We start from the raw sequence: 14,685 nt of genomic DNA, 5'->3' as shown, positions 1-14,685 counted from the left end.
TACAAGTCAATAATAAGAAAAACAATTTTCACAAATGGGCAAAGATTTGAACACTGATGACAGAAATGACCAGTAAGCATCAACAATAGCCAGAGTATGGAAAAAGCCCAAATGTCCATCAATGGATGAACGGATAAAGATGTGGTATATATATACAATGGAGTATTACTCAGCAATCAAAAAGAATGAGATCTTGCCATTTGCAACTACGTGAATGGAACTGGAGGGTATTATGATAAGTGAAATTAGAGAAAGATAAAAATCATATGACTCTACTTATATGAGGACTTTAAGAGACAAAACAGATAAATATAAGGGAAGGGAAACAAAAATAATATAAAAACAAGGAGGGAGGCAAAACAGAAGAGACTCATAAATATGGAGAACAAACTGAGGGTTATGGGAGGGGTCATGGGAGGGGAGATGGGCTAAGTGGGTAAGGGGCACTAAGGAATCTACTCCTGAAATCATTGTTGCACTATATGTTAACTAATTTAGATGTAAATTAAAAAATAAAATAAAATAAAATAAAATAAAATAAAATAAAATAAAATAAAATAAAATAAAATAAAATAAAATAAAATAAAATCACGGGAAAAAAAAAATGACCAGTAAGCACATGAAAAGATGCTCAAATCTCTAGCTATCAGAGAAATACAAAAAAAAACAAAACAAAACAAAACAATGAAAAACCCTACAATGAGATACCACCATATGCATATAAAATGGCTAAAGACTGACAATAACATATATTAGCAAGGATGTAGGACAAGTGGAACTCTCATACACTGCTGGGTAGCAATGATGATGGGTACAAACATTTTGGAAAACAGTGTGCCAGTTTTTTTTTTTTTAAGTTAAACATATGCTTTCCATATAACCCAGCAATTCCACTCCCAGTTATTTATCCAAGAAAAATGAAAATACATGTTCACATGAAGTACATGTTTCATAGCAACTTTATTCATAAAAACCTTACTCAAATAATAAAAACTAGAAACAATTCAAAATCCATCAACAGATAACTGGATAAACCAACTGGGGTGTATAATGCTACTTAGCAATAAAAAGGAATATGCAACAGCATAGGTAAATCTCAAAAACATTATGCTGAACAAAAGAAGCTAGGCACAAAATATACATACTATATCATTCCATTTATATGAAACTTGAAAAAAGATTAATCTATAGTGACTGAAAGTAGGTAAGTGGTACCCTGTAGCTATAATCAGTAGTTGGGATTTACTGGAGTAGTGCACAAGGACCTTTTTGAAGTAATGGAAATGTTCCATATCTTGATTGTGATAATTATGCAGGTACATAAGTTTGTCAAAACTCATCAAAACATAATGTTAGAATGAGTATATTTTATTATATGAAAAACTTTTTAAAAATTTTTAAAGAGCTTGTTCTTAAGTGTTTTGCAAACTTCACAGCCCTTTGAAGTTATTCTCTGTATTTCTGGAAAATGTACTGTCAGATTAACTTTCTGTATAAGATCCTTTAGCCCAATTTTTTCAGATCTGAGGCCCTGAATAAAAGACCACATATAATAAAGATGAGAAATCAGAGTATTTACATGAAAGAGTAAGTTGGTGGCCTGGGTATTGGAGGGATCTTAAAAAAAAAAAAAAAATGCTACTTCACTAAAACATTTTTTAAAAGAGATACTGATGAAGTTGGTCTCTGTACCACATATTGGGAGACTGACAGAGGTTATACCTAGAAATGGAATTAACAAGTCACAAGATATATGATTCTTCAACTTTGTCAGATACTGCCAAACTGCTCTCCTGGGCTGTTTCTATTTATACTCCCTCTAAATCCCTTTAAAATAGTTTATATGCTTTGTCTTCAATTTCTCTTATTCACCTCAGTCTATTACAATCATTTTTCTATTCTCTTCCAGTCCACTGAAACTGCTTTTACCAAGGTCACCAAATACCTCTCCATTTCAAAATCCAACAAACTCCTTTCAGTTTTAATCCCTCTTAACCACTCAAGTCTCCCTGTGCTTCATTTCACAATAACACTATTTCATGATAACTCCTTAACCTGAGGAGCCAAAAGATAATCCATGCTTCTCAAACTTTTCTCAAATCATCTCTGATGGAAGAAAGTGAACTTAGCAGAACCTCAAATGAAGACATGCCAAATATAAAATGTCATATTTTATTTTATCTTTTAAAAAAAGTGTATTTTGAATTCTATTCCATAATATATTCCTGTTTAACTTTAAAATGTTTATAATCATTAACACTGAAATCAACTACTGGTACATAATGCTTCACATTTATAATGTGACTTTGTATGCTAGTGCCAAACAAAAGCCATATATCCCTTAAGATATGTGTAACTCTAGTTAAAGAAAGATAAATGATGTGCTTAAAACTGTGAAGCCTAGATTTCAAATTCTTACTCCAAAGTCCATGTGCTTTGCCCTATACTAACAGTCTTAGTTGGCGCATATTTCTTTCGTCTGAGACTTGGATTTTAACAATCACAAAGGACTTGTGAGAGCTGGAAAAGGAGAACAGAGTCCTTCTTGAATGAAACTGGGATCATACAAGAACTGAACATCACTGAATGTTCAGCTTGCTTGCGTTCTGGAAACAGGAAGAAAGAAAACAAAGATAAGAGGGAGGGAAAGATGGGGTGCCTGGGTGGCTCAGTAGATTAAGCAACCGACTGACTTGTGATTTCTGCTTATGTCATGATCTCACACTCTGTGAGATCAAGCCCCGCATCAGGCTCTCTGCTGACAGTCTGGAGCCTGCTTTGGATTCTCTCTCTCTGTCCCTCCACTGTTCACGTTGCACTCTCATGCTTTCTCTCTCAAAAATACATAAACATTTTTTTAAAAGAGCGGGGGAAAGAGACAAGAGAAAGAGGAAGAAAGTTAACATAATGCTCTCAAAAAGGAAAAAAATTAATAGACCAGACATGGAAAAATTAGTAACTATATACTATATTTGAAACATCATAGGGGCACCTGGGCGGCTCAGCCGGTTAAGTGTCCGACTTCGGCTCAGGTCATGATCTCACAGTCCGTGAGTTCGAGCCCTACGTCGGGCTCTGTGCTGACAGCTCAGAGCCTGGAGCCTGCTTCAGATTCTGTGTCTCCCTCTCTCTCTGACCCTCCCCCATTCATGCTCTGTCTCTCTCTGTCTCAAAAATAAATAAACATTAAAAAAAAAAATTTAAGAAACATCATAAGCATATGTGTAGATATATGTAGACTCCTTACACCTCCAAAATAAAGAATATATTTACTTTTCATACATACAAATAATTATAAAATCTCATCAATACTAGTAGAGAAATGAAGTCTCAACAAACACCATAGAATACCACACACACTGTCTAAAATGCTGTTAAAGAAAAAATTTTTAAAGATTTTTTTAACGTTTGAAATTTTAAAACACGCTTGTCAAATAAGAAACTGTAGTGTAAGTTAAGAGGAATGTAAATTGGATGACAATAATATACACAAAAACATGTGATATGAGACACAGCAATGTAAAACAATGTGTTGTGAGGAACAACAAAACCAAAAAGTTGGTCCTCAGAAAAGGATAACATACAAAAACCTCTGACAAGACTGATCAAAAAAGAAGAGAGGAACTTTCTTCTTGACTATGACATAAGAACTGATTCTAGACTAGCCTTCCGGGCATAAAAGCCATAAACCTGACAAAATACATGAGGCAAACACTTTTGGGCACTGGCCGACAGAGAGTGTAAGACTGATCATGAGAAGAGACAAACTGATAAAGTGACTCACACATTTACCCTCACTTCTGTCTCAGGACAACTTCTCAAGCAGGGAGCTAGAACTGAAACTGAGGTAGCAGAGACTGGTATTGGTGAATCTAAATAGACTTGACCAGGGTAAGGTATCAAAGAGGAGGAAACTGGGCATGTTCTGGGGGTCCAGGAGGAGACTCCAGATATCTATATGGTACCACAAGTCCTTGGCTTAGGGCTAGCCTGCACATGTCAAGAGGGAGACTTCTGTGACTTAGTACAGAGTGGCTTTTGGTGGATTGCGATACCATCAGAGATACCACAGGGTGACCAATGCTGGGGGCATTTACTTTCTGTTTCTCTTACAGAACTCACTATTTTTATACTTACATCATAGTTTTCTGTGTGCTTATTTTACTTTTGGGGAGCTATTCTCTTTGAAAAGAGAAATCATATTTATTAGTATCTTTGTATAGGCCAAAGCACTGATTATCCAAAACAGCCAATGCACATCTCCTGACTATATAAATACTACAGGAAAAGAGTGAAGTAAAGAAAAAATAATTACTGCCAAATTTTCCCTGAATATTCTGTCAATTCATTTTTTTATATCTAAGAAAAGAAAAACTATAGTAGCTACTCAGAAACAAATGACAAGCCATTCAAAATTCAGTGTAAGGGATGTCTAGGTGGCTCAGCAGGTCCTAATCTCACAGTTCATGAGTTTGAGCCCCGCATTAGGCTCACTGCTATCAGCGGGGAGCCCACCTCGGATCCTCTGTCCCTCTCTCTCTCTGCCCCTCCCCAGCTCAGTAGTGCGCTCTCTTTCTCTCTCTCAAAAATAAATAAACATTTTTAAAAAATCAGTATAAATCTAAACGGAACTTAGGCAAAAGTATGCATTAAAAATGCACATTCTAGGGGCGCCTGGGTGGCGCAGTCGGTTGGGTGTCCGACTTCAGCCAGGTCACGATCTCACGGTCCGTGGGTTCGAGCCCCGCGTCGGGCTCTGGGCTGATGGCCCAGAGCCTGGAGCCTGTTTCCGATTCTGTGTCTCCCTCTCTCTCTGCCCCTCCCCCGTTCATGCTCTGTCTCGCTCTGTCCCAAAAATAAAAAAAAAAAAAAAAAAAAAAAAAAAAAAAACGTTGAAAAAAAAAAAAATGCACATTCTATTTACAAGTAGGTGGATAACAAGGGCACCCGGGTGGCTCAGTGGATTAAGCATCTGGCTTTGGCTCACGTCGTGATGTCACGGTCCATGAGTTCAAACCCTGCATCAGGCTCCATGCTGACAGCTTAGAGCCTGGAGCCTCCTTCAGATTCTGTGTCTCCCTCTTCCTCTGCCCCTCTCCTGCTCCTGCTCTGCCTTTCTCTCAAAAATAAATAAACATAGGGGCGCCTGGGTGGCTCAGTCAGTTAAGCGTCGGACTTCGGCTCAGGTCACGATCTCGCGATATGTGAGTTCGAGCCCCGCGTCGGGCTCTGTGCTGACTGCTCAGAGCCTGGAGCCTGTTTCAGATTCTGTGTCTCCCTCTCTCTCTGACCCTCCCCCGTTCATGCTCTGTCTCTCTCTGTCTCAAAAATAAATAAAAGTTAAAAAAAAAATTTTTTTTTAAATAAATAAAATAAATAAACATAAACAAATTTTTAAAAATAGTAAGTTGGTGGATAATAGGAAAATGCTGGGAAATATTATGAGACAAGTTTAATACTGTACGTTATTGCCATACTGCAATACGGTGTTTAAATATTATAATAAAGAACTATATATCCAGCAATAATTGTAAGAAAAATTCCTTTTTACTCCACAAATTAGGACTTCAACAAAAACTGATGTTTGTAATTTAAAAAATTCAACAGACACCAGCAGTACTTATTCTAATAAATCCACAATACAAGTTCATTTTCTCTAAAGATTAAAGTTAGAAAATTTCAGAAATTATACAGCTCCCCATACTCCTTCATGATAAAGACACTCAACAAACTAGGAATAGAAGGGAACTAACTTCCTCAATCTAAAAGCAGGCACCAATAAAAGATCCATAGTTAATATCATACTTAATATGATAAAGACTTAAGATAGTGAAAGACTAACTGGCTTCTTCTTAAAATCAGGAAAAAGAAAAGGATCTTCATTCTATTTCAATTAAACATTGTACTAGAGGTTCTATCCAGGGCAACTGCACAAGAAAATTAGATAGAAGACATGCAGACTGAAAAAAAAAAAAAAAGAAGTAAAACTATCCTCTATTTGCAGATGACATGATCTTGAATATACAAAACCCTAAGGAATCAACACCAAAAAAAACCCCCATAAAACCTACTGGAGTTAACAAACAAGTTTATTAGCAAGGTTATAGAATGAAAGATCAAAAATCAATTTTATTTCTACATGTTTGCAATGTACAATTCCACTTACTATAGCATCAAATAGAATAAAACACTTATGAATAAATTTAACAAAAGGATATGTATGACTCATACATTGAAAGCATCATGAAAAAAATACTTTAAAAGACCTAATAAATGTAAAGACATCTGTGTTGATTGTTTGAAAGCCTTAAAAGTGTTAAGACAACAATACTCCAAACTTATTTGCAGATTCAAGGCAATCTCTATGAAAATATGATCTGGCCTTCTTTGCAGAAATTATGAAGTTAAACCTAAAATTTATATGGAAATGCAAATGACCTAGTATGGTCAAAACAATCCTTAGAAAGAACAAACTCAGAGAATAAACACTTCTCAATATCAAAACTAACTACAATGCTAAAATAATTAAGATAATGTGGTACTAGCAGAAGGATAAGTAAATAGATGAAGGGAACAAAAGTGAGAATCCAGAAAAATACCCTCACATTTACAATTGATTTTCAGCAAGGGGACCAAGACAATTCAATGGGGGGAAAGAACAGTCTTTTCAATACATAATACTAGGATGAATAGATACCCACAGAATCTTCAAGAATGTAAAGCTACGTAGCCACAGAATGTAAAAGAATGAAGTTTAATTGAATCCTTTCTCATACCATACCCAAAAATTATTTCAAAATACATCACAGAGCTAAATTAGAGCTAAAACTATATAACTTGTAGAAGAAAACACAGAGATAATCTTTTTGACCTTGGATTTGGCAACAGTGTCTTAGATATGACATCAAGACATATACAACAAAAGAGAAAATACGTAAATTTGACTTCATCAAATTTTAGAAATTTGCACTTCCAAAAACAAGAAAGTGAAAGGACAACCCACAGAATGGGAGAAAATATCTATAAATCAGAAATCTAGTAAGGGTCTAGGGTCCAAAATATATGAGGAATTCTTACAACTCAACATTAAAAAGACAAATGACACATTAAAAAATGGGCAAATGATCTGAATAGACATTTTTCCAAAGATATACAAACAAACACATGAAAAGATGTTCAATACCATTAGTCATCAGTCATCACAACCACTAGAATGGCTCTAATAAAAAAGACAAGCATTGATGATGGTATGTGAAATTAGAATTTTCATACTTTGCTGGTGGGAATGAAAAATGATGAAGCCACCATGGAAAACTGTCTGTTAGCTCCTCAAAGGTTAAACACAGCATTACTATATTATCTAGTCCATTTCTATATTACACCCAAAAGAAATGAAACACATATCCACACAAAAAACTACGTGAATGCTCACAGCTCATTATTCCTATTAGCCAAAAAAATAAAACCCAAATATTCATCAACCAATGGATAAACAGAATGTGGTATATCCATACAATGGACTATTATTTGGCAATAAAAAGGAATAACATACTAATGCATACTACAACATGGATGAACCTCAAAAACATGGTAAGTGAAAGAAATAAGTCACAAGGACACATTGTATGATAGTAATCACATGAAATGTCAAATAGGCAAATTTATAGGGACAGAGAGTAGATCAGTGGTTGCCTACATTTGGAGGGACTGAGGGAAAATGTGAAGTAACTGGTAATGTGCATGATGTTTCTTTTTTGGAGTGATGAAAATGTTTTAATACTGATTGTGGTGACAGCTGCACAATTCTGTGAATATATAAAAAAACACTAAAATGTACACTTAAATGGATGAATTTTACAGTATGTAACATATATCTCAATAAGCTGTTACAAAAAAATACATACAGCTCAAAATGTTGAGGACTGGAAGAGGACACATATGAAGAGATTTTGCCTCAGATATTTGAAGTACTTGAATTACAGCCACAGATCACCTCCATAGTAGGACTACTGAAACAAAAATAAACTATCCCTATAGTGACTTGGTTCTTTCTAAGATATAAATTTATTTAATATATACTGTCTTCCTTTTAAGAATCCAATAGGTAAGTTTTTACCCAAAAATACCTAGGCTGAGAGTTAGCTATAAAATTCCTCTACATTTAAATAATACTCATATTTTTAAACCAACTGTCTACTTTTGAATAGGGAACAATATTTAATAATGGTAAGAGTAACAATAATCAGAATTAGACTCATGATACAGCTGCCAATAAAATTCATAAGATACGTCCCAGTAATAGAAAGACATGCACCATCTCCAATCCTCTCAACAATCGTATAATGAAGATGAGGAAATCAGGATTCAGAGACATTAAGTGACTTGCCTATTCAGGAATTAGATAGCAAAGCTAGGATTTGAACTTAAGATTGCCTGTCTCCAAAACCTGTGATCTTACACCACACTACCTCCTATCTTCAAGACAGAATAAAGCTTCCAGAAAGGCAATAATAATACAAGAGACTACACACAAATATGCCCCAGTATAAAATTTTGAAATGTTAAAACTTTAAGGAACCTCAGAGAACATCTAAGTATCCCATTTTACAAATGAGACATTGCTGTCTGCACTCTGATCAGCTATAGCTATTTCCACTATTCTGGCCTCCAACATTTATTAGACTATCTGCAAATCTTTCATGATAGCCTCAGCATAAATCAAATGTGGAATCATCCAGGAGCTATGTTTCAAAAAGTCATGGATGCGCTGAATAAACAACCCAAAATTTACCTTTTTAGACTGTAACAACAGTAAAAAGTAAATGTTCCTGTTACTTGCCTAGTATGCAGAATTCTGGTTATAAAGCATTTGTAATATGGATTTATAGCTACTTTGAATTCTTACCTTTGTGGCCACAAGAAACATGGTATAAAGGAACATAAGATTATGCCTTGATACTGCCAGATGTTTGGTGTGCTGGAATGTGAAGATAACTGACCCCAGTAGGGTTACCTTGGCAGGGCTGAAAATAAAATGCATTTTAAGTCAGTAAGTAATAAACATACATGATCCATCTCTAGATTTCTCAAAGAGTACTCTGAAAAATATTAATTTAATATACCCATGAGTTAGTAATAGATGAAAAAGAGTTCTATGAATATACTTCTCAAGTTTTACAAGTGCTACATTATATAAAGTATAATTTCACTCTGATAAAGTATCAGAGATCTTAGAATGTTCACACATATTGTGACTGATAAAAAGAGTTCATTTCTATTTACAGTACTTCTGAAACACATTTGACCATATACTACTTTTTTACGAAGATATGAAAGTCCCATGTTCCACAGTATGACTTAGAAAAAAGCAGATTAGTCCTTATAGTGCTAAAAAGCTCCTTCAGTCAGGTGGGAGAAGGAAAAAAGCAAGCCCTGATTTACATAGTATCTTCCCATTTCCATGGTGTAGATACTCCCATCGCAGTCAATTTCAGGCTGCTGTGCAGAATGGAGAAGAGATAGACACACACAACCAGCTCTCATACAACAGTATAAGCCACATCCAGCACAATTACTTGGGTAACTCCAGCACAAAGCATTACTTTATTATATATTTGCCACACATTTAAAGTATATCTCAGTAACAGATCATTATTTAGCTTATGTTTACAACTAGAGAAATATAAATGATAAACTCTTAGAATGCCATACTGCAAAATATGGCAAATTTAAAAGTCACTATAAGCCATTTTATGAAAAATTACCTATTTATTTATTACAAGCTAAGGACTGAGTTCAAAATAGGGTTAGGTTTGGGCAACAGGGCTTTAGACCTTGCTTAACAATTGACTGGGCAGCATTAATGTTCTGGAACAATGGTCTCTCAAACTTTTTTTTTAATTTTGTTTTAATATTTATTTATTTTTGAGAGAGAGCGAGCGAGCGAGCAAGTGAGGGAGGGGCAGAGAGAGAGGAAGACACAGAATCTGAAGCAGGCTCCAGGCTCCCAGCTGTCAGCACAGAGCCCAACATGGGGCTCGAACTCATGGACCACAAGATCATGACCTGAGCCAAAGTTGGACACTTAACTGACTGAAACCATCAGGCCACCTGGTCTCTAAAACTTATTAACTGCACATCCCTACTGGTTAAAAAAAGGGGGTTTTATGACACTCCCTAATACATGTTTATCAATTAATTTATAAATTAAATATACATATAATGTATTAAAAATGTACACCAAACTATTTATTTATTTATCAAATGGACATTTTTAAAGGATGAGGTAAAAGGAATTACTTTTATCTTAATGTCATTTTACTAATCTTTGTTTCTAATAGTTTAGATTCTGTACCACAGTGCCCCATCATGGGTATCCTCTGAGCACACTCACATTCCATTTTGGATTGCATTCCCTTACAGCATAAATTCAGAAGCACTGAATTTGAAAAGCAATGATTTTGTAGACAATAAAATGGGGCAGGGGATTGGAGAAGGGCTGAGATTTAGGAAAATGTCAATGAGACTGGTTTGGAAGATCAGGATGCATTTAAAAAGTATTCTTGTATTAGTTTCCTATGAAACTAGAAAATGAGCTTATCTGCATCCAAAATACAACAGTGGGATAGGTATAGGGTAATAATTAGAGACATTCCAACTCCAAAAGGGAGAAAATGAAAGGAAAGGAAGAAAGAAGTCACTGGTCCTATGCAATTTCAAAACCCAGCAGAGCCAATTCAATTAGGTTTCAAGGTTTCAAAGCCTGGGAATAATGCTGTGACATCAGGCTCCACCATCTGAGTCCTCAATTGGAACTTCTGCACTTATGGCTCTGGATTTTGCACCTATGGCTCTGGATTTTGCACCTGGACTCCAGCCTACGGGTCTGACCTCAGGGCTCTAGGCTCACAGCTCTCAGTGCTTGCTTCTGCAGCACATATACTAAAATAGGCCCATGGCTCCCAGCTGAAATCCATTCTTCCTTTTCCTTGAAGGGTAACACATGTTTGCAGCTGAACAGTTTTATCAAGCCTGTTTCCCGCCTATAGAATTTTCGGAGCTGACAGCCTTCTTTTATTTCATCTTATCTCTGTCCTTCTCAGTGCAAGCTGGCGGTGTTTCTACTATACAATGTTTTCAAAAACCTTGTGGGTCTCCAGCATATGACACAGGGATCCATGCCATTAGTTAAGATGGTCCTCCACATACCTTTCCTGGATAATCTCATGTCTATTCCTGGCTTGTGTTGTGTTGGCTGAATGGATCCATGAGTCACACACCTAATTTCTTTAACACTAGCAAAAGTTTTCCAGACAGACCCTTTACCTTCTCTCCACCACAGACTGTCCTAAAAGTCAATCTCTTAATTTTATCATCTTTTGCAATCTGGATAGGCTGAGAATTTTCCAAATTATTACAGTCTTGGTTTCTTTGTTCAGCAGTTCAACTCTTTCATCTCTCACTTTACTATAAGCATCAAGAAGAAACCAGTCAGACCTTTAACACAACTTCAAAATCTCCTCAGCCAAATAGACAAGTTCACTGCTTACAAATTACACTTTCCACACAACTGTAGCACACAATTCAAGTAATTTTTCTGCCACTATATAACTGTATCACATCTCCCCACTTTCCAATATCATGCTCATTTCCTTGAGTACTCACCAGCACCTTTAACGTTCATAATTCTACCAATGTTCTGTTTATGACAATATATGTATTCTCTAACATCATATAGGCTTTCTCTACTATGCAAAAGTATTTGGTAATAGATAATAGATATATACACACACATACACAAAATAGCATAATGAACTAATGATCAATCTCACTTGACCAACTGATCATTCATTCATTTATCTAATATTTATTGTCTACTCATAGATTTGTTGAAGAATACGTGCAGGTTACCTGGCCTGTTCAAGGATATAAGCAAAGGAGAAGGAGAGAATAGTAAGAAATGAAGTTAAAGCAAATACGGTATGAGGGAAAGGCAGATCTTGGAGGGTTTTACAGGCCATCTGGGGAGTCATTCCAAAGTTCTGAACAAAGGAGAAACAATTTGATTTTGGTTATAAAACACCAAGAAATGTTTTATGGAAGACATTTTGAGACTATACTCAAAAGGAGAAAAATTTCCCTTGAATATCACTAATGCCTTACTTATAACTTATCAATCAAGGCCTTGTTTGCTCCATTTATAACAATTATAGTTTATTTCCTCTAATCTTTCCTTATGTGTAATTAAGCTCAACTCTCATTTTTAAAGCAACAGGGGATTGATTTGGATTGATAATGGATTGATTTGTTCCCATAAGCTTGACATTTTACTACCAGAACGTATAATTTGAAATCTGAGTGATATGGTAGTCATTAATGAAAATGACAAGAGCCTGCAACGGATTCATTTCCATACACAGAAGTGGGTTCCTATGTAGTTCTCTCTTCATAAATATACACCATTCCCACAACCCTGTAACAATCCAAAAGTTTTTGTTTAGTTTTATTTTCTAAGGGGAAGAATCCCCAGAGAAAAGAATCAGTATTTATTTTAAAAACTACATCTGAGAGAGCAGACTTCTTGAAAGAACAAGTTTCCTGACTGTCTTCCATTATTATGACTGTTAATTTTTTTCAGCTCCATTGCCTCCACATTAAGAAATCTGGTAAGATCTAAAGATAAAAAGCTGGTCTCGGTCTAGTTTATACCAACTCACTAGGACATCTTCAGCCATTCATTAGCTTCTGGTTTCCAACCTCCTTTTACCAACTGCTCAAAATTCGTGATAATGCTACCACCTGCACCTAAAAATAAAATAAAACAAGAATATTTAGTCAAATTTTATGGAGAAAACATTTGAAACAAAGCTGTAATTCTATCTCCTGATGTAAAGTTCCAAGAAGATCCTCAAAATATAATTTTGAGGAGGGAGAAAAAGTTTCCTTGTACATTTATGGTACTGAGACAATTGCAATTCTTCCTGTTCATCAGCGTGGCAACTGTCTACTGCACCATAATTAAGGTTAAAAAATGAGGCCTCAAGCACAAAGATGTTCTTTGCCTGAAAAATAAAATTTTCTGCTTTATTATTTCCTTCCCTGATATCAGTTTTAGGTGCAGTACAATATAACAAGAGATTAGAGAAATTTATTCAATTTCTACATACAAAAGAACTCAACAATGAAGGTAAGTGATGTAAAGTGAAGAGGAACCCATAACCAAGCCTATTTACTATTTTTAGTTATTCAGGATGGAAAAAAACACAAAAAAGAAATTTCTTATATAATTTCTTTACATAATCTCTGAAGTAAATTTATTTATACTGGCACTATACTATACCTTAATTAACTATGAATCCCTCTGGTTCTGGACTACTAATCAAACCAATGGTAAAAATTTTATATAGTAAGATAGGCTCAAAATAATGGCTGATGACTAGTACTAGTGAAAATGCCAGTTATGAATTTACTTTACTAGCCAACAGAAAAAAAGACTTCCTACTTCCAAAACTACAGTTACTAAAGTATGTTGTCCTCATTAATGTAAATACAGAATTGTTCAGTAGCAGTAGTATATCAATAACAGATTATTTAAAAACACATATTGTTAATATTACCTCGGGCCCATCCAACAGCTATCATGACTATCCAGCCATTTTTGTAATAGTTATTTGCATGTGTGACTCCACCTACTATTTTCCAAGTTCTGGTCACTTCCTTCATTCCCGCAGCCAAGAGTTGAACAGGTAGGAAAGAATAGCCCTGGGAAACTAGGTCACATGGGCAAAAAAATGTAATATACCTGAAATGAAAATTTAAATGATTTAATATATAAATAAAATATAAATATTTATAATAAAAATATTTTAAGACACATTTTATAAATTTTAAATAAATGTTAATATATAAATGTTTTGATACATAAATGTAAGTACAAATTATTTAACAAATATTTAAATATATACTCAATTTAGTTGAGTAAGCTTGGATTTTAAACAATTAAATCAGAAGAACAACCCAGAATAGATGCAGTAACAATGTGGCAAATGCAACAAACTGAATTATCCACATAAACAAGGAATCTGACCTAAGAAGACCACAGATTGAGTAGAGTCAATTTTTCTAATCATAGGAGGCATATGTAATAATCTGCCCAAAATACATGATCAAAGGGGAATTTCATCCTTTTTAGACTTCTGAATACTGTATGTATGCAAAAAGTATTTACGGAGTGCCTCATTTGTGCCTATACTCTTCTAGAAGGTAAGTGCTAAATCCACTAACAAAATGAAGGAAATGTACAATCGCTTTTAGGATAGGGACTTTTCTAGCTAGAGTGTCATTTTCTGGGAAAAGGAATTACAGAAGAGCCCTGCATTTCAACCCTATTAACATCTTCACCTGTGTCCTTTTGTGTTCTACATAAACTAAGACCTATGCAAAGAAAAGTCATAGCTCTCAAGGAGACAGATTTGTGTTGAGGAAAAATATTTTTTCATACAGGTGAAGGTATATGAAACTGTTCTTCAATTAAATTGTGATACTAGTTTAAGAATAACTCCTCAGGTAAATTACTTTTTGAAGCCTCATTTATTCTAAGCATCCATTCAAACAGTTTACCAATAATGTCAATTGGGAAACACACTAGTTTTTTCCTCCCATTCCTACAATACTCTCTGGCAGACA

General features: G+C 35.0%; 1 protein-coding gene across 2 annotated transcripts in view; it reads right to left on the bottom strand.

Annotated features, from left to right (window-relative positions):
• TMEM38B (transmembrane protein 38B) overlaps positions 1–14,685 on the bottom strand; it is a 54,371-nt gene that overhangs the window by 14,396 nt on the left and 25,290 nt on the right. For both annotated transcript variants that reach the window (XM_047067412.1, XM_047067418.1), the window contains 3 exons: positions 13,617–13,801; positions 12,717–12,804; positions 8,906–9,023 (listed from right to left, as the gene is read on the bottom strand). In XM_047067412.1, coding sequence (XP_046923368.1) covers positions 8,906–9,023; positions 12,717–12,804; positions 13,617–13,801 — 391 coding nt within the window. The remainder of the gene's footprint in view (positions 1–8,905; positions 9,024–12,716; positions 12,805–13,616; positions 13,802–14,685) is intronic.

This window comes from Lynx rufus, unplaced genomic scaffold (assembly GCF_022079265.1).
Source record: "Lynx rufus isolate CCGP_SWC_20201006 ecotype Redwood Valley unplaced genomic scaffold, mLynRuf1.p SCAF_10, whole genome shotgun sequence".
NCBI lineage: Eukaryota > Metazoa > Chordata > Mammalia > Carnivora > Felidae > Lynx > Lynx rufus.
This window is presented reverse-complemented; position numbering and strand designations above follow the sequence as displayed.